General features: G+C 45.7%; 1 protein-coding gene across 2 annotated transcripts in view; it reads left to right on the forward strand.

The window, feature by feature from the left end:
* The window catches only part of LOC126215379 (calcium-binding mitochondrial carrier protein Aralar1), a 725,301-nt gene that overhangs the window by 85,003 nt on the left and 620,614 nt on the right, over positions 1 to 19,684 (forward strand). Inside the window, exon 1 of one of the 2 annotated variants that reach the window (XM_049942074.1) lies at positions 3,168 to 3,413. The exons of the other annotated variant lie outside the window; for it this stretch is intronic. Coding sequence (XP_049798031.1) covers positions 3,393 to 3,413 — 21 coding nt within the window. The 5' untranslated portion in view covers positions 3,168 to 3,392. Of the gene's footprint in view, positions 1 to 3,167; positions 3,414 to 19,684 lie in introns of those variants that run through there. 2 annotated transcript variants of the gene reach the window in all.

Consider the following 19,684-nt stretch of genomic DNA (forward strand, 5'->3'; position numbering starts at 1 on the left):
TACCTAGGTTTCGGCTATAATAATGTAGCCCTCTTCAGAAATGTCACAATATAAAATTGAATTAAAACATTCCATATACTGGCCTTGTGAAACTTAAAATGCTAGTACTGCAGTACATAGTCATAAGACTCAGCTGGTGGTCGCGCGGATGCGCGTGCGAAGTAATACGGACTTAAAACCAGTATTTGAGACGGGTGGTACGATTAATCAAGGAAAACCCCCAGTTGGGAAACTGGGTCAAAATTAGTTGGTTACTGTCGAGTTGCAATTTACAATTTCTTTATTGATTACTTCAACCATTAAAAGTTATTTCTTTATCACTTGACCAGGAACAGATCCAAAAAGCTAGCAGCCATGAGTGCCTTTTCAAAACAATTTACTTGACAGTTAACGGCCAAGCCATTTTACTTAAAACTGGCTTTGGTAAAACGTTTCATAACAAATCAAAATTTTCCAAGTAATGAAGTTAAAACTTTACTTTACCGTTAATAGCCAAGTCATTTTACTTAAAACAGACTTTGATAAAGCATTTAATGACAAAATTAAAACTTTCCAAGTAATGAAACAAAACACCAATTTGCATACAATTTCGCTACCGAACATGTAGGGAGCCACTTCTTTAAATTTTGGCACAACAAGATATTAAATTACAAGGGTTCGCTAACAGGGAGGCAGAACTAGCATTTTCAAAGGATGCCAAGTAGATTAAAACAAAGTAAAGATAGTCATTCACCTTTCACAATAACTAACAATTTTAAAGCCACGTAAATTTAAAAGACCCACCAATGAAAGGCAAACTTAACCTTTTGAAACAGTGGCCAGAAACAATCGGAGTAAAATAGAACCATTTAACATTTTACAATAACTAACAACTTTAATACCATGTCCTGCCACCAAAATGTCCTGGGATAGAAATAATTAACCGACCGGGTGCAAGCGCGGCGACGATTGTCTCCCGAAGGATGCTCAGGCTAGAAGCGAACTAACAGACCCACAACGCCTCACATTCAGCAATCCCATCGACCTCACGCGAGGCCAGGGGAGGAGGAGGAATCAAATCAGGAACCATAATTCCTGCCCAAAACTACACTTCCTGCCAGGCAGTACTAATAAGGGACAGGAAATCCGAACGCAGGAGGCCACAAGGCAGAAAAGACGCTGGTTGCACAAACCAAAATTCTTCAATTAACATCTAAACCTTTAACCAACGTAACTTGCAGTTTATCAGGGAAACAGCAGGTGAACTCCTATGCAAAGGTTCCTCACACCCGACCGTGTCCACGTCGCCAGCGTACCCAACTGGGCACAGTCACGCAGCCACGCACTCTGTCACCGAAGCCCTCGTCTTCTCTGCACCCACAGCGGCGAAATACCACCCCTCAAGTTAGGCGAGTTACTAGTCCATCATTCCCGCCTCCAGACGGACAATTTAAAGACATCCGTTGCCGCTCCCATCAAGTAGTGACTCGGAACCACAGCCGTGGCCACCGACTGTTCACAGCAAGAGCTTACAGCCTTGTCCCGTCAACTCGTCCCACTCGTCTCGCACCGCCAGGATAGACCACGCGGCTTCTCGGAACGACAGCCAACTCTCCACCTCCACACCACGCCGCGGCCTCATCGTACGATATTCTCTAATTCCCGATTTTAAAGACCGACCGACCGACTCGTCACCGGTAGGCAACCAACCGACCATCCCCCCAAAGCTCTTATTCCCTTACACAAGGCTAACAGGAAGCAACGACTCGAAGATCGATAAGACCAGACACGCCGCCAGAGGGGAATCTCAACAGAATCATGCGCAGCATAACAATAAATATGAAAGAATCAATTAACGATGGAATGGAAGGACTCGGAACAATCTTAACAGCGCGATATACAGGGTGTTACAAAAAGGTACGACCAAACTTTCAGGAAACATTCCTCACACACGAAGAAAGAAAATATAGTATGTGGACATGTGTCCGGACACGCTTACTTTCCATGTTAGAGCTCATTTTATTACTTCTCTTCAAATCACATTAATCATGGAATGGAAACACACAGCAACAGAACGTACCAGCGTGACTTCAAACACTTTGTTACAGGAAACGTTCAAACTGTCCTCCGTTAGCGAGGATACATGCATCCACCCTCCGTCGCATGGAATCCCTGATGCGCTGATGCAGCCTTGGAGAATGGCGTATTGTATCACAGCCGTCCCCAATACGAGCACGAAGAGTCTCTACATTTGGTACCGGGGTTGCATTGACAAGAGCTTTCAAATGCCCCCATAAATGAAAGTCAAGAGGGTTGAGGTCAGGAGAGCGTGGAGGCCGTGGAATTGGTCCGCCTCTACCAGTCCATCGGTCAGCGAATCTGTTGTTGAGAAGCGTACGAACACTTCGACTGAAATGTGCAGGAGCTCCATCGTGCATGAACCACATGTTGTGTCGTACTTGTAAAGGCACATGTTCTAGCGGCACAGGTAGAGTATGCCGTATGAAATAAGGATAACGTGCTCCACTGAGCTTAGGTGGAAGAACGAAACTAAAATGAGCTCTAACATGGAAATTAAGCGTTTCCGGACACATGTCCACATAACATCTTTTCTTTATTTGTGTGTGAGGAATGTTTCCTGAAAGTTTGACTGTACCTTTTTGTAACACCCTGTCTGTTGAGAGCCGATACACGGTTCAGTATTATAGCCGAAACTTAGGTAAAGTTTCTTTGCTTACGCAACTGCAGGCTGAAATTTAATATAATTACATTTTACAGTTGATGACTCTGCTGCACCGTGCAAAAAATATTCACTTAAGTATGTTAGCTAGAGAAATGTATTCCCGACGTTTCGTCACTGTACATTAATTATTTTTGGGTGTTGCGGTTTTTCCGTGAATGCAATAAACGCGTGTTTGAAGACCCTGTGTATGGCGCCGGTGAATCACTTGAGGTCGTGAGTCACCCGAGATGAGCCAACCTCCGTCGCGCCGGACCGCGCCGCGGGTCTGCCTACATGCGGGGGGCAGCCGGCCCGCGGACAGACTACCTCAACGGCGCGGACCTTGAGTAGAGCCCGCGGGCGACCTTCCTCCACTCCGCGATCCCCCACCAGGAGCGGCGCCGGCCGCGTGCTGGCGGCCGTGGAGGGGGGAGTCGCCAGGGGGGGACGACAATAGCCGCAGCCGCAGACAAGGGCAGTGCGACCCGGGACGCCCAGCGCGAGCCATCCGCGAGTGCGCCGGACTGGGGAAAACCGCGAGAAAGAGCAGCCGCCGCGCTCTGACACGAGTGACCTGTGTGCGCGTGTGTTTGTGTACCATCTGGTCAGGGAGTGCGGTGAGCAGGAGCAACAGCAGCGAGGAACCCAGCCAGCGACCACCTCTCCCAAACAGCGCGGTTCATTATAAGGAATGGCATCGGCAGCGGCGGAGGTCAGTGTGCGCCTAAGCTGCGGGTTGTCGCTCTTCGGTACAGTCGCAGGCAGTACGCACTGACTAAAGCTGCTACGAAGACAGGACTCACAAGGAGACAATCCGGCAACTGGATTTTCATCATTTGTTTTACTTATGATACGTGCAATCCAAAACTCAGATATTCACAAAGTATTTCGATGCATCCAGAATGAGATTTTCACTCTGCAGCAGTGTGTGCGCTGATATTAAACTTCCTGGCAGATAAAAACTGTGTGCCGGTCCGACACTCGAACTCGCGACCTTTGCCTTTCGCGGGCAAGTGCTCTACCAACTGAGCTACCCAAGCACGACTCACGCCCCGTCCTCACAGCTTTACTTCTGCCAGTACCTCGTCTCCTACCTTCCAAACTTTACAGAAGCTCTCCTGCGAACTTTGCAGAACTAGCACTCGTGGGAGAAAGGATATTTCGGAGACATGGCAAAGCCACAGCCTGGGGGATGTTTCCAGAATGAGCAACTTTAAAAAATTTTCGACAAAATCGACTCTCACGACGCGTACATTAGGATATTCTGCAGAACTGATTAGAATTTGTCGCCTCGGTTCACATATGTCCTGTTACCTGGTAGGTCCAGGGTCGGCCGTGCGCCCTGATAACTTGGCCATGCATCATGCTATCGATGCGCGTACGGAGCGAATGGCGTCCTGTGGTACAGCCATCCATGCTGCATTCACCAGGTTCCAAATTTCATCTGTGGCAGTTGGCAATGGGTCACAGCACCATATCCCACACTTTTTCGATTGGCGACAGGTCTAGTGGTCCAAGGCAAGAGGCTGACATCCTGTGCCGCCAAGAAGGCATTTGTTTGTACAGCAGCATGTGGTCGTGCATTGTCTTGCTGAAAAATGGCGTCTGGGATGTTGTGCAGAAGGGGCATGGCGACGGTCACAGGATGTCATTCACGTAGGTCACAGTGCAATGGACGCACACCAACTACGATTTGTGGTTGTACTCAACAGCACCCAACACTATGACGACTCGACTTGGCACTAAGCAGTTACTGTGATACTCCCCTGTCTGCGGCGAACCAAAATGCGGCCATGTTTTTCAAACAAACAGAAACTGGACTCGGCCGAAAACAGTGTCTGATGCCATTCCTGACCCCCGTGACGTCCAGCATATTTCTGGCCTTTCGTCAAAGGTAGACGGAGAAGTGGACGACTCGCACGTAACCCGTGCCATAATAAATGGCGACGGACTGTCACCCCTGATAGTGTATGATTTGTTACGCTATTCCACCGTTGCACAAGAGCCGACGAGGACAGATCTGTCCTGGAGCGCCATGAGGTGTCGATCTTCTCGGAGGGGTGATTGGAGGGGGGGGGGGGGGTTCTGAGTAGCGGTGCGACCTGACCCATATCGTCGTGTTGTGCGGCCTTCCCTGAACCATTCTACACACACCCGTTGTACTGCCGAGACACTTCGTCCCACACGAGCAGCAAATTCCCCGAAGGATGCATAACATTCTCTCATGCCAGTAATGGGCCCTCTTTCGAACTCATGGTATTGCTCGCACATATGTCTGTGAGGTATCTGCACATCTGCTCAAGTCACACCGATCCATTACCTTCGGTTTATAGCGACAAGGAGAGCTGCAGGCATAAATTTTCCGGTGTTGCGCCGCGCTGCGATATCGATGTTGACCTTTAACCAGCGGGCCGACATGGTTCAAATGCATAATCATTTATGCAGAGCATACTAATGTAAATGTTCTCTGAATATCAACGTCCTGTCTGTAGTTGTTCAAGGTGTTCTGTGTTTTTTCTGGACATGGATACAAAATTCATCAACTACATGCTAATTGGCAATATCTGCACGTCTTCTTGTTTTAAATTACTCATCACATGCAATGGAAATATAATTTTTATTTGTCGTAATTTTTTTTAACAGACTAGCAAAATACGCGCATGTATCAGTCTGATATACGTCGTAATGTCGTTTTCCTCCCCTCTGTCTCTCACCTCCACACACCCATCTTGTTCCACCACCACCACCACCACCACCACCACCACCTCCTCCTCCTCCTCCTCCTCCTCCTCCTCCCCCTCTCCCCTTACCCCTCCCCCTTCCCCCTCTTCCTCCCCCCTCCTCCTCCTCCTCCTCCCCCTCTCCCCTTACCCCTTCCCCCTCCTCCCCCCTCCCCCTACCCCCTCCTCCCCCTGCCCCCTTCCCCCTCCTCCCCCTCCCCTTCCCCCTCCTCCCCCTCCCCCTTCCCCCTCCTCCCCCTCCCCCTCCTCCCCCTCCCCCCTTCCCCCTCCTCCCCCTCCTCCCCCTCCCCCTCCCCCTCCTCCTCCCAACCTACTCCCCCGCCCTTCCTGGTCACCACCTCCTGCCCCCTATTTCCTAACCCATCTCTTCTTTCCTCCTCTCTCTCCAACCTTCAGACTTGTTTATTGTTATTGCCGGAGAGACCATGATTGGCAACTGATACCGCTTAAAACGAATGGGTGAACTGGTTGGGATCGTTCGTATACGGAATATGGCAAACTTCTCCCGCCGCACAATTTTAACCTGCAGACAGGTAGGGTTACAAGGTATCGGACGATTCAGATTCCGTAGTAGTATCGCATAGTCCGATTAACGAACGAAGGCGGTTGGCGCAGGTGTACGCATGAGCGGAGACTGCAGTGTTGCCGGTTCCAAACGACAGTTGCGATGCGCCCATGCACATCCTTTTCGCTAGAAACCGGGCATCCCGAAAACTGTGTGTCTTGCTTGCTGATGTAGAATTTGTCGCTCACCACCACCCTCAGCGGTGACAACTCGCACCGAATGGAATAAAAGTTCAGAAAATACCTCGTTACATTCACATAAAATGCTCAGATTGGTTGCAGAACGCTCAGAACACTACTGTATATCTAAGACCTCGTGAAGTAGGTGCGCTACAGCAAGCCCAAGATCGCCCTCCGTCGTTCGTGACTCCCAACTGTAATCATAAGCCGATAAGCCATAAATACAACTTTTCCTCTTTACTGTTAAAACAAAACAGCACAGTCCTGTGTATACACTTATTGTTTAAAATTGTGCATAAGAAGAAACAATACATATATTGAAGATGCGATTTGTCTAGTGTTTAAATTGCCCTACTATCGTCGTTAAAACTGACTGCGGGAAAGAAAACGAAACCGCACGGTTTTTTCTTCAGCATGGCATAGCACAGCATTTTCTTTCTCACAGTTGGAGTTAAAAGAAAACCTATACGTTGTCGTTTAAAAGATATGTAGCTGTTTAAATGTTTATTACAGCATCGTGTAAAAATTTCAAGTAACGACTCGTGCTTGAGTAGCTCATATGGCAGAGCACTTGCCCGCGAAGGGCAAAGGTCCCGAGTTCGAGTCTCGGTCCGGCACACAGTTTTAATCTGGCAGGAAGTTTCATATCAGCGCACATTCCGCGGCAGAGTGAAAATCTCATTCTGGAAGAAGGTAATTTTTCATAAAAATTATGACTAGATATGTGTTAGTTGGCATCTATTTTACGGGTTCTACATTTACATGATAAATGTATCCAATTGAAGAACTGGGAGATTAGTATTTGAGTTCTGGCATTCACATACCAGAAACATAAAAAATTACAAAAATCCGATCGCTGGGTGGTTCCATTGTCAGTTTAAGACAGAAAGCCAACCGTGACCGCTCTTCTTGTAGAAAGTAGTGCCGTAGTCAGTTCATATTTAGATACTACGAGCGTTATATCTGTTAATTTACAACTTATACAGAATGGGTACAGGTTTCGAAGTTTCACAGCCCGTTAGTCACCAGCAGTGTGTGTATCACCCGATGCCAGCGACATGAAAGTCGTAGGACACATGGAGAAACGCCAGCTGTGTTGATCGAGTGTAGCGGTGTATCGTCAGTCGAATCTCTATAACACTTCTGAACAGCGTGTAGTGTCCTTCCTTCAGATTGAGAATCGAGCTGAAGTCACAAGCGCTTAAGGGATTAAGTCTGGACAGTGTGGTCTGTGGTTGCGACGTTACTATCTTTAATTAAATTCAAATTTTAAGAAAGGGTAGGTGTCATCAGATGGTGGTTGTGCGTATTCTCGCCCACAGTACGTACGGCTCGGCACGGTAGTGCAGCCAGTGCTTCGTCTTGAGTTCAGCGTGGAGCTGAAAACGCAAGATATGAGGAAAATTAACCACCATCAAAAACATTTTCTAAATGTTGCGGGGTCTGTGTCCGGCTGGTGTAGGCTGCACAACTGCGTCATTATTAGTAGACGAATGGCCGAATCATTCTTTGCATAGCTTGTCTGAAAATCCTGCAAGATAAAATGACCGGTCAAGGTATCTCAGGGACGTATAGGTAAGACGCAAAAGTAATGACTCAACGCGGAAAGTGTTCGGTCATTAACGTCCACTAACAATGTGCCGTCGACGCGTCTGTTCCAGCCGCGATCCTCTGAAAACACACCACACAGCTTAAAGGTCATGCAAAAGTGACGTGGTTTTTCTTAGGAATATTAGGCAGAATAGCTTTAACGACATACTACACTACTGGCCATAAAAGTTGCTGCACCACGAAGATGACGTGCTACAGACGCGAAATTTAACCGACAGGAAGAAGATGCTATGATATGCAAATGATTAGCTTTTCAGAGCATTCACACAAGGTTGGCGCCGGTGGCGACACCTACAACGTGCTGACATGAGGAACGTTACCAACCGATATCTCATACACAAACAGCAGTTGACCGACGTTACCTGGTGAAACGTTTCTGTGATGCCTGGAGGAGAAATGCGTACCATCACGTTTCCGACTTTAATAAAGGTCGAATTTAGCCTATCGCGATTGCGGTTTATCGTATCGCGACATTGCTGCTCGCGTTGGTCGAGATCCAATGACTGTTAGCAGAAAATGGAATCGGTGGGTTCAGGAGGGTAATACGGAACGCCGTGCTGGATCCCAACGGGCTCGTATCACTAGCAGTCGAGATGACAGGCATCTTATCCGCATTGCTGTAACGGATCGTGCAGCCACGTCTCGATCGCTGAGTCAACAGATGGAGACGTTTGCAAGACAACAACCATTTGATGGTGTACTCAACGACGAACCTGGGTGCACGAATGGCAAGTCGTCATTTTTTCGGATGAATCCAGGTTCTGTTTACAGCATCATGATGGTCGTATCCGTGTTCGGCGACATCGCGGTGAACGCACATTGGAAGCGTGTATTCGTCATCGCCATACTGGCGTATCACCTGGCGTGATATTATGGGGTGCCATTGGTTACACGTCTCGGTCACCTCTTGTTCGCATTGACGACATCATTTTTTGCTCCGCCTACTAGAAATTCCAACTTAAGGAGCTGTAGTCCATATTTCATTCCCATTACGAGAAAACAATAAGTCACACTCAACAGAATTTGCACTGAATTGTTCTTATCCGTATGCGGAAAGGGATTCTTCGTTATCATCACCTTCGTGTAGTTCTGAGTTTTCAGCGACATCTACGCCGTTTATGTCATCACTGGAAGATTCACATTTACTAGGTGCGTTTTCAGAATCAGAAGACTACTCGAACAGTTTGCTTATCTCATCATCTGACAGTTCTCTTCTCCGTAACATTATCAGTTGTCATGAAACAATGCACCAAAATAAACATGTGCTTATCACAAGGAGGACTGTTGAACACGGCAGGAATAACAGCGCGAGTCAACTATGGCAAATGACGTAACAGACATCTGGTTGTTGAAAAAATTGCTTCTAAACGCATGGGGCTACGAGGCCCGTATGGGAGGATACGTGCAGCAACGGTTTAACATAAAGCCATAGGTAAATTTTTATAATCCTTTCCAATATTATGACTAACTTGATAAATCAGGAAGTGACATAATGTCATTAAAATAGTGTATGGGTACTAACATAGAAGATATTAAACATCACGGACGGTCCTCTGATGCCCGATGGTAGATAAAAAGGTTGATGTTTCGACTCTCATATTTCAGCAGAGACAACCAATCGTCTGACTGAATAAAAAGAATAACGGTAGAAAAGACGATGGTGGATTAGAAAGTGCACTATATTGTCTGATGTACGTGGAAGTCGAGAGAGGTGCCCCGATCATTTCAAGAACCTGCTACAAGTGTCTAAAGACCGGTTTGGTTACATAATGGAACGCGTTTCTGCACTGATTTCCGAATCAGGTGCTAAGATTAGACAGGCAGTAGCTGTAACACGAAAACTTAAAGTGACTTAACGCTGTTTACACTCAGCAAACTTGCTACAAGGGTCTGGAACTTGCCAATCGTGTTGCAAAAAGGAAAGTAACTAAATTAATGCCCGATAAAAAGGCACTCAAAAACCACTTACGCAGTTCATATAAACTCCCACAGGAGTTGACTGAGATTCTCAATGACACTTTCCAGATTCGTGAACGAAACCTGTGACGAAACGCGCAGCTCTTGCTTGGTCTTCGCCATTACCTGATATTCGGTACTGATCCCAGTCTGGAGTTTTAGTATTGGTCGAATGAGGGCTTTTTTAGGCACGGGTTCGTTAGGTACGACCTCCTGCGTGGATGGACTACACTTGACGAACCTGTGTGGCAACTGCCGCACCTGCGATTACCTTTATGTGGTCGTTCCACTTCATATCGCTCCTCACGCCTATGTCTCGACATCTTATGCTTCCAGTGTGTAACTACGAGGCGTGTTCTTTCAAGTAAGTACTGTTTTGAAATTAAAAAAAGACGTGTTAAGATATCTCAATTTTATTTTTACATGAAAGCCTGTGCCTTAATCTACGCACTGACGCCATTACAGTCTGATTCTTCCTTGTTTACATTGTGTACTGAGTGTTTAAGATGCCTCCGATAATCGTGAGTCCCGCCGACTGTGAAGAACGGGCTGTTATATGATTTCTTAGTGCTAAAGGCCTAAAAGCGATCGATATTCATCGTGAGATCTGTGCAGTTTACGGAGAAAACATTATAAGTGATGGAATGGTAAGAAAGTGGGTGAGAGCATTTAAAGAAGGCCGCACAAATGTGCATGATGAACAACGGAGTGGACGTCCTTCGGTCGTTAATGAAAGTTTGCTGCAGGAAGTGGACAATAAGGTGAGAGAAAACAGACGCTTTACGATTTCCTCCTTGCGGGATGACTTTTCTAATGTTTCTCGTAGTGTTTTGTATGGCATTGTGAACGAGCACTTGAATTACCGAAAATTGTTCGCACGTTGGGTACCGCAAACGTTTAAACAGTGCACTGACTTTCCTTGAGCGGTACCACAACGACGGTGATGATTTCTTAAGCCAAACTGTTACGGGCCATGGAACAAGGGTGCCTACGTCACATCAGAATCAAAGCAACAGTCCATGGAAGTTGAGCAAGGGCATCGTTTTGCTGCAAGACAATGCCCGTCGGCATATGGCGAATCAGACCAAAGATCTCATCGCATCTTTTCGATGGGAAACTCTAGATGATCCTCCGTACAGCCACGATCTTGCGCCCGGTGACTACTGTCTGTTCCTGCACTTGAAGAAACACCTGGGAGGTCAGCGTCTTCAAGACGATGATGAAGTCAAAACAGTGGTGATGCAGTGGTTAACAAGTCAGGCGGCAGACTTCTATGATGAGGGTATTCAAAAACTGGTACAACGTTATGACAAGTGCCTCAATACTGACGGAAATTATGTATAAAAGTAGATTAAGGTACAGGCTTATATGTAAAAATAAAATTATGGAGACATCTTAGCACGTCTTTTTTTTTTTAATTTCAAAACGGTACTTACTTAAAAAACACGCCTCGTATACAATAATGCGCCAACCCGCATATTCATGCTCAGCGTGTTACGTTTGATTGTATTGCCAACTACCAACCCCTGCACCAAGTTTGAACTGTCTGCAGATTTTCCTGCAAAAAATGGTTCAAATGGCTCTGAGCACTATGGGACTCAACAGCTATAGTCATTAGTCCCCTAGAACTTAGAACTACTTAAACCTAACTAACCTAAGGACATCACACAACACCCAGTCATCACGAGGCAGAGAAAATATCTGACTCCGCCGGGAATCGAACCCGGGGACCCGGGAACCCGGGCGCGGGAAGCGAGAACGCTACCGCACGACCACGAGCTGCGGACGATTTTCCTGCAATTTGCTACAATTTTCTAGCGGTTAGACATCTCTGAACACAGTTTCAGCGTCAACGAAAATCTTTATGGAACTTCCGACGTTATCTACAAAGTAATTTAAATTCAGGGCAGTGTGTTGCAAGAGGAATTGCCAGTATTCACGGGTACAACAGAGACGATCAGTCGAAGCAAAAAAGTCCAGTAAATATGCGCTCTAAAATTCATACGTTGTGACCTCCATCTCCGATACTGCGAAACAAATCTCTTTCAGTGCACGCTCTTTCCTTTCCATATTTTGAGAGATGGTAGCACAGGTCAAAACTTGAAAATAAAATTGCAGTATACATGGGCTTCAAAGTGCATACCTGAAGAGCTATAGAGACTTTTTCATTAGAAGAGATTTCACGGGATCGAGCCGAACAAGTGCGCATAGCTCTTTAAGGTATGCACGTTACAGCCCCTGTTTATTAAAGGGTTTTTTTCCCCATCTTCTTCTTCTTCTTCTTCTTCTTCTTCTTCTTCTTCTTCTTCTAATGATCGTTCCTGTCATAATACTGAATATCAAATGTCCCTCCTAAAACACCTTGCATATTATGAATAGTGGGCTCCATGTGGTTCCCGAGTCGTGCAGCGACCGTAAACCATAAAATTACCAAATATGCAGCAACCAGCCGCAAAATCACGTTTTATTTATTCACTTTTACAAAAGTAGTAATACTGTCTTACTCAGGGAACATATTGGTTGAAAGCACCGACGATGGCTGTTAATCAGTTGAAATCGATTTGCAAAAGTGAATAAATAAAAAATGATTTTGCGACTTGTTGCTGCATATTTGGTAATTTTATCATGCATATTGTGAAAAGCCATACTCCTATGACCTATTTCCATTGCGTGCGCTCGAAGCTACTTTTACCTTACAAGAACTCTGTTAAGAATGACATGCTGTGTGTGTTCTGTTTGTTAGTAGCTCTGCACTTAGGTGACGAAAGTCGTGGCATCCCTCCATATCGGGTCGGGCCTCATTTTGCAACGCGTAGTGCAATAACTCGACTTGGCACCAACTCGTTCGAAGTCTCCTGCACAAATAGAGATGTTCTGCCTCTACAGCCGTTCATCTACATTTACATCTACATTTATACTCTGCAAGCCACCCAACGGCGTGTGGCGGAGGGCACTTCACGCGCCACTGTCATTACCTCACTTTCCTGTTCCAGTCGCGTATGGTTCGCGGGAAGAATTACTGCCGGAAAGCCTCCGTGCGCGCTCGAATCTCTCCAATTTTACATACGTGTTCTCCTTGGGAGGTATAAGTAGGGGGAAGCAATACATTCGATACCTCATCCAGAACCGCACCCTCTCGAAACCTGGACAGCAAGCTACACCGCGATGCAGAGTGCCTCTCTTGCAGAGTCTGCCACTTGAGTTCGCTAAACATCTCCGTAACGCTATCACGCTTACCAAATAACCCTGTGACGAAACGCGCCGCTCTTCTTTGGATCCCACACTGATGAGCAATACTCAAGTATAGGTCGAACGAGTGTTTTGCAAGCCACCTCTTTTGCTGATGGACTACATCTTCTAAGGACTCTCCCAATGAATCTCAACCTGGTACCCGCCTTACCAACAATTAATTTTATATGACCATTCCACTTCAAATCGTTCCGTACGCATACTCCCAGATATTTTACAGAAGTAACTGCTACCAGTATTTGTTCCGCTATCATGTAATCATACAATAAAGGATCCTTCTTTCTATGTATTCGCAATACATTACATTTGTCTATGTTAAGGGTCAGTTGCCACTCCCTGCACCAAGTGCCTATCCGTTGCAGATCTTCCTGCATTTCGCTGAAATTTTCTAATGCCGCAACTTCTCTGCATACGACAGCATCATCCGCGAAAAGCCGCATGGAACTTCCGACACTATCTACTAGGTCAATTATATATATTGCGAACAGCAATGGTCCCATAACACTCCCCTGTGGCCCGCCAGAGGTTACTTTGTCTGTAGACGTCTCTCCATTGAGAACAACATGATGTGTTCTGTTTGCTAGAAACTCTTCAATCCAGCCACACAGCTGGCCTGATATTCCGTAGGCTCTTACTTTATCAGGCGACAGTGCAGAACTGTATCGAACGCCTTCCGGAAGTCAAGGAAAATAGCATCTACCTGGGAGCCTGTATCTAATATTTTCTGGGTCTCATGAACAAATAAAGCGAGTTGGGTCTCACACGATCGCTGTTTCCGGAATCCATGTTGATTCCTACAGAGTAGATTCTGGGTTTCCAAAAACGACATGATACTCGAGCAAAAAACATGTTCTAAAATTCTACAACAGATCGACGTCAGAGATGTAGGTCTATAGTTTTGCGCATCTGCTCGACGACCCTTCTTGAAGACTGGGACTACCTGTGCTCTTTTCCAATCATTTGGAACCTTCCGTTCCTCTAAAGACTTGCCGTACACGGCTGTTAGAAGGGGGGGGGGGGGGGCGGCGGCAAGCTCTTTCGCGTACTCTGTGTAGAATTGAATTGGTAACCCGTCAGGTCCAATGGACTTTCCTCTGTTGAGTAATTCCAGTTGCTTCTCTATTCCTTGAACACTTATTTCGATATCAGCCATTTTTTCGTTTGTGCGAGGATTTAGAGGAGGAACTGCAGTGTGGTCTTCCTCTGTGAAACAGCTTTGGAAAAAGGTGTTTAGTATTTCAGTTCAGTTTCATAGCTGCGAAAGTGTTGCCTCGGCAGGATTTTGTGCACGAACTGACCTCTCGCTTACGTCCCGTAAATGGTCGATGGAATTTATATCAGGCGATGTGCGTGGCCAGACCATTCGCTCGAACTGTCCAGAATGTTCTCCAAACTAATGGGGGAACAATTGTGGCCCGGCGACATGACCTCGTTGTTTGGGAACATGAAGTCCATGAACGGCTGCAAATGGCCTACCAGAAGCCAAATTAAACCGTTTCCAGTCAATGATCGGTTCAGTTGGACGAGATGACACTGTCAATTCCATGTACACACACTCCACACCATTATGGAACCACGAGCAGCTTGCCCTGTGCCTTGTTGACAACTGGGGTCCATGGTCTCATGGACTCAAGCCCTACCATCAGCTCTTCCAAGTGAAATCGGGACTCATTTGACCAGGCTACAGTTTTCCATTCGTCAGGGATGCAACCGATACGACCACTAGCCCTGGAGAGGCAGTGCAGGCCGATATCGTTAGCAGAGGCACTCGCGTGGGTCGTCTACTGCCATAGCCCATCCACGCCAAATTTGTCCGAGTTGTCCCAACGGATACGTTCGTCATATGTCCTCCATTGATTTATGCGCTTGTTCCACGGAGTGTTGCTTGTCTGTTATAACCGACAGCTCCACGCAAACGCCGCTGCTCACGGTTGTTCAACAATGGTTCAAATGGCTCTGAGCACTATGGGACTTAACATCTGCCGTCATCAGTCTCCTAGAACTTATAACTACTTAAACCTAACTAACCTAAAGACATCACACACATCCATGCCCGAGGCAGGATTCGAACCTGCGGCCGTAGCGGTCGCGCGGTTCCAGACTATAGCGCTTAGAACCGTTCGGCCACCTCGGCCGGCTCTCGGTTGTTAATGGGAGGTTTACTATCTTTGGCCCGAAAAAACCATGGTCTTCGAGAATTTTTTTCTCGGAATGAGTTACAGATCTCAATGTCAAATTGGGTCGAAATGTTTATTGCTATTTCCTCTACAAACTGGAATTTTTTTCGACCAGAAATGTCGAAGAGCAAAGGCGTTTAAGTGCCGGCGGAACGAAACAGAATTTCGATGTAGACCTCCACGCGCGGATAGTCAAAGGGCAGCTGGCTCGTCTGAAGTCAAAATTAAGTTGACGTTAGCGAAGTATACAAGGTTTTTTAGGAGATGTAGCTCGCTTAAGTTATTTGGACCACAGAAAACAAAATGACGGCCATTTGAAAATCAGGTTTTTTCATCGATTTTTCGACTTCCGTCGGCCAAGTAAAAATATTTATAGTTGATGGATCGGAATAAAAGTGGTACAACTCGTAGACAATTTAGTTAGCTTCGTCGGAAACAAAGAATCATGCCAGTCGGTTCAGTAGATTTGAAGTCACCATACTGCGCGATAAAAAAACGTCATTTCGAGAAAAAACACGTTTGAAGTTTTGACTACATATAAATGCAATATCATGCAACTTACGTTCAACCTGCTATGCCGGGCCCATAAACTAGTCCTTCCTCTTCCTCATAGAGGGCGTTCTGCTCGATCAGGTCCGCCAGAATCCGGTGGTCGTCCGAATGCTTGGCGAACTGCGTCGAATAGAGTCCCAGGGTGACGTCCATCGTTGTCATGGTCTTCAGAATTGCTGAATACCCTTCGTTGAAGCCGCTCACTGCCAGGAAAGTCGCAATCTTCACAGTCTACGCACCAGAATGCAAATGCTTGGGGACTAACTAACAAACACACGCGTTCAAACTTTCATTTGAATTTTGTGTGTTTCCTCCCAGGCACCGGTACAGTAACTCGTCCTCCGAAAGAAAAAAACTGGTGCGTGAAAAAGGCCGACTTCAGGCAGGTGAATTTTTTTGTTCAACCGTGAATAACAAACATTTCCGTTCCGTACTCGGAAAAACCGTTTCAGGGGTGGATTCTAAACACTTTTATGGATCCAAAAATGCAATTAAAAATAGATTTTTTGAACCAAAAGATAGTAAACCCCCCCTTAAGTTCGCTCGACGAAAGATCCGTACTCAAAGATCGGAAAGTTGCACAGGTCACACCAATATTCAAGAAAGGTAGCAGGAGTAATCCAGTAAATTACTGGCCCATGTCGTTAACGTCGATATGCAGCAGGATTTTAGAACATATATTGTGTTCGAAAATAATGAATTACCTCGAAGAAAACGGTCTATTGACACACAGTGAACATGGGTTTAGAAAACATCGTTCCTGTGAAACACAACTAGCTTTTTATTGACATGAAATGGTGAGTGCTATTGACAAGGGATTTCAGATCGATTCCGTATTTCTGGATTTCCAGAAGGCTTTTGACACTGTACCACACAAGCGGCTCGTAGTGAAATCGCGTGCTTATGGAATATCGTCTCAGTTATGTGACTGGATTCGTGATTTCCTGTCAGAGGGGCCACAGTTCGCAGTAATTGACGGAAAGTCATCGAGTAAAACAGAAGTAATTTCTAGCGTTATTCAAGGTAGTGTTATAGGCCCTTTGCTGTTCCGTATCTATATAAACGATTTGGGAGACAATCTGAGCAGCCGTCTTCGGTTGTTTGCAGATGACGCTGTCATTTATCGACTAATAAAGTCATTAGAAGATCAAAACAAACTGCAAAACGGTTTAGAACAAATATCTGAATGCTGCGAAAAGTGGCAGTTGACCTTAAATAACGAAAAGTTTGAGGTCATCCGTATGAGTGCTAAAAGGAAAGCGTTAAACTTCTAATCTAAAAGCCGTAAATTCCACTAAATACCTAGGTATTACAATTACGAACAATTTAAATTGGAAGGAAGACACACAAAATGTTGTGGGGAACGCTGACCAAAGACTGCGTTTTATTGGCAGGACAGTTAGAAAATGTAACAGACCTACTAAGGAGACTGCCTACACTACGCTTGTCCGTCCTCTTTTAGAATACTGCTGCGCAGTGTGGAATCTTTACCAGATAGGACTGACAGAGTACATCGAAAAAGTTCAAAGAAAGACAGCACGTTTTGTATTATCGCGAAATATGGGAGAGAATGTCACAGAAATCATACAGGATTTGGGCTGGAAATCATTAAAAGCAAGGCTTTTTCGTTGCGACGGAATCTTCTCACGAAATTCCAATCACCAACTTTCTCCTCCGAATGCGAAAATATTTTGTTGACACCGACTTGCCGGCCGGGGTGGCCGAGCGGTTCTAGGCGCTACCGTCTGGTACCGCGCGACCGCTACGGTCGCAGGTTCGAATCCTGCCTCGGGCATGGGTGTGTGAGATGTCCTTAGGTTAGTTAGGTTTAATTAGTTCTAAGTTCTAGGCGACTGATGACCTCAGAAGTTAAGTCGCACAGTGCTCAGAGCCATTTGAACCATTTTTTGACACGGATTTCTTTTGGAACTCATGTGGATCACCTCACACTTTTCGTTATTTAGCGTCGACTGCCACCTGCCACACCATACAGCAATCTTTCCTAAATCGCTTTGCAACTGATCTGGTCTTCGGATGACCTTACTAGACGGTAAATTACAGCATCATCTGCGAAGAACCTAAGATAACTGCTCAGATTGTCACCCAGGTCATTTATATAGATGAGGAACAGCAGAGGTCCCAGGACGCTTCCCTGGGGAACACCTGATATCACTTCAATTTTACTCGATGATTTGCCGTCTATTACTACGAACTGCGACCTTCCTGACAGGAAATCACGAATCCAGTCGCACGACTGAGACGATACTCCATAGCCCGCAGCTTGATTAGAAGTGAGGAACGGTGTCAAAAGCTTTCCGGAAATCTAGAAATACGGAATCAGCAACCATGCTGATTACGTATCAATAGATCGTTCCTTTCGAGGTGATTCATAATGTTTGAATACAGTACATGTTCCAAAACCCTACTGCAAACCGACGTCAATGATATAGGTCTGTAGTTCGATGGATTACTCCTACTACCCTTCTTAAACACTGGTGGTCTCCTGATAGTCCGTCGGACTTGTTTGTGCATACAGGTGAACCCGCCCACAGCTTTGTGGACCGGCGCGGCACCTTCCCGAGGTCGGCGGCTATCGCATCGCATCGCGCCCGCCTCTTCCGCCAGCTACCCACGCCCCACGGCAGATTACAATGCAATGCGCTGCGGTGTGTTGCGCGGAATGCCTTGCCTCCGCGCTGACGCTTCAGCGGCTACACCGAGCGAGCGAACTCTCCAGCGCTCCACTACGCAGGCGCGGCTCACTTCCTCCATCCGGTCCACCGTTCCAGGAATTAAATTTTTATTTATTTATTTATTGTTCCGTGGGACCAAATTAAGGAGAACTCTCCATGGTCATGGAACGAGTCAATACATGAACTTATAACAGATAGTAGAAACAGATAAAACGAAATACAAGAAACGTATTCAGGCGACAATTCGTAAGTTTAAATAAAGAAAATCAACAATGTAACACTGGAATTTGCTTACTTTTTCAGCTCTTCCAGGAGCTCCTCGACAGAATAGGAGTGCGCCATGAGGAAACTCTTCAGTTTAGACTTAAAAGCGTTTGGGCTACTGCTGAGATTTTTGTGTTCTTGTGGTAGCTTATTGAAAATGGATGCAGCAGAATAGTCAACTCCTTTCTGCACAAGAGTCAAGGAAGTGCATTCCACATGCAGATTTGATTTCTACCTAGTATTAACTGAGTGAAAGCTGCTAACTCTTGGCAATAAGCTAATATTGTTAACAACAAACGACATTAAAGAAAATATTTACTGTGAGGGAAATGTCAGAATTCCCAGACTATTGAATAGAGGTCGACAAGAGGTTCTCGAACTTACACCACATATAGCTCGAACAGCCCGTTTTTGTGCCAAAAATATTCTTTTTGAATCAGAAGAATTACCCCCAAAAAATAATACCATATGACATAAGCGTATGAAAATATGCGAAGTAGACTACTTTTCGTGTTGAACTGTCACTTATTTCAGATACTGTTCTAATGGTAAATAAAGCAGCATTTAGTTTCTGAATAAGATCCTGAGCATGGGCTTTCCACAACAGCTTACTGTCTATCCGAACGCCTAGGAACTTGAACTGTTCCGTCTCGCTTATAATATGCCCATTCTGTCTGATCAAAATATCAGTTCTTGTTGAATTGTGAGTTAGAAACTGTAAAAACTGAGTCTTACTGTGATTTAGCATCAAATTATTTTCTACAAGCCCACGAACTTATTTCATGGACTACATTATTTGATAATGCTTCAATATTACACACAAGATCCTTCACTACCAAGCTGGTGTCATCAGCAGACAGAAATATTTTTGAATCACCTGTAATACTAGAAGGCATATCATTAATATAAATAAGAAACAGCAGTGGCCCCAGCACCGACCCTTGGGGAACGCCCCACTTAACAGTGCCCCATTGGGACTGAACATCACTACCACTC

Source organism: Schistocerca nitens, chromosome 12, assembly GCF_023898315.1.
Source record: "Schistocerca nitens isolate TAMUIC-IGC-003100 chromosome 12, iqSchNite1.1, whole genome shotgun sequence".
Lineage (NCBI taxonomy): Eukaryota > Metazoa > Arthropoda > Insecta > Orthoptera > Acrididae > Schistocerca > Schistocerca nitens.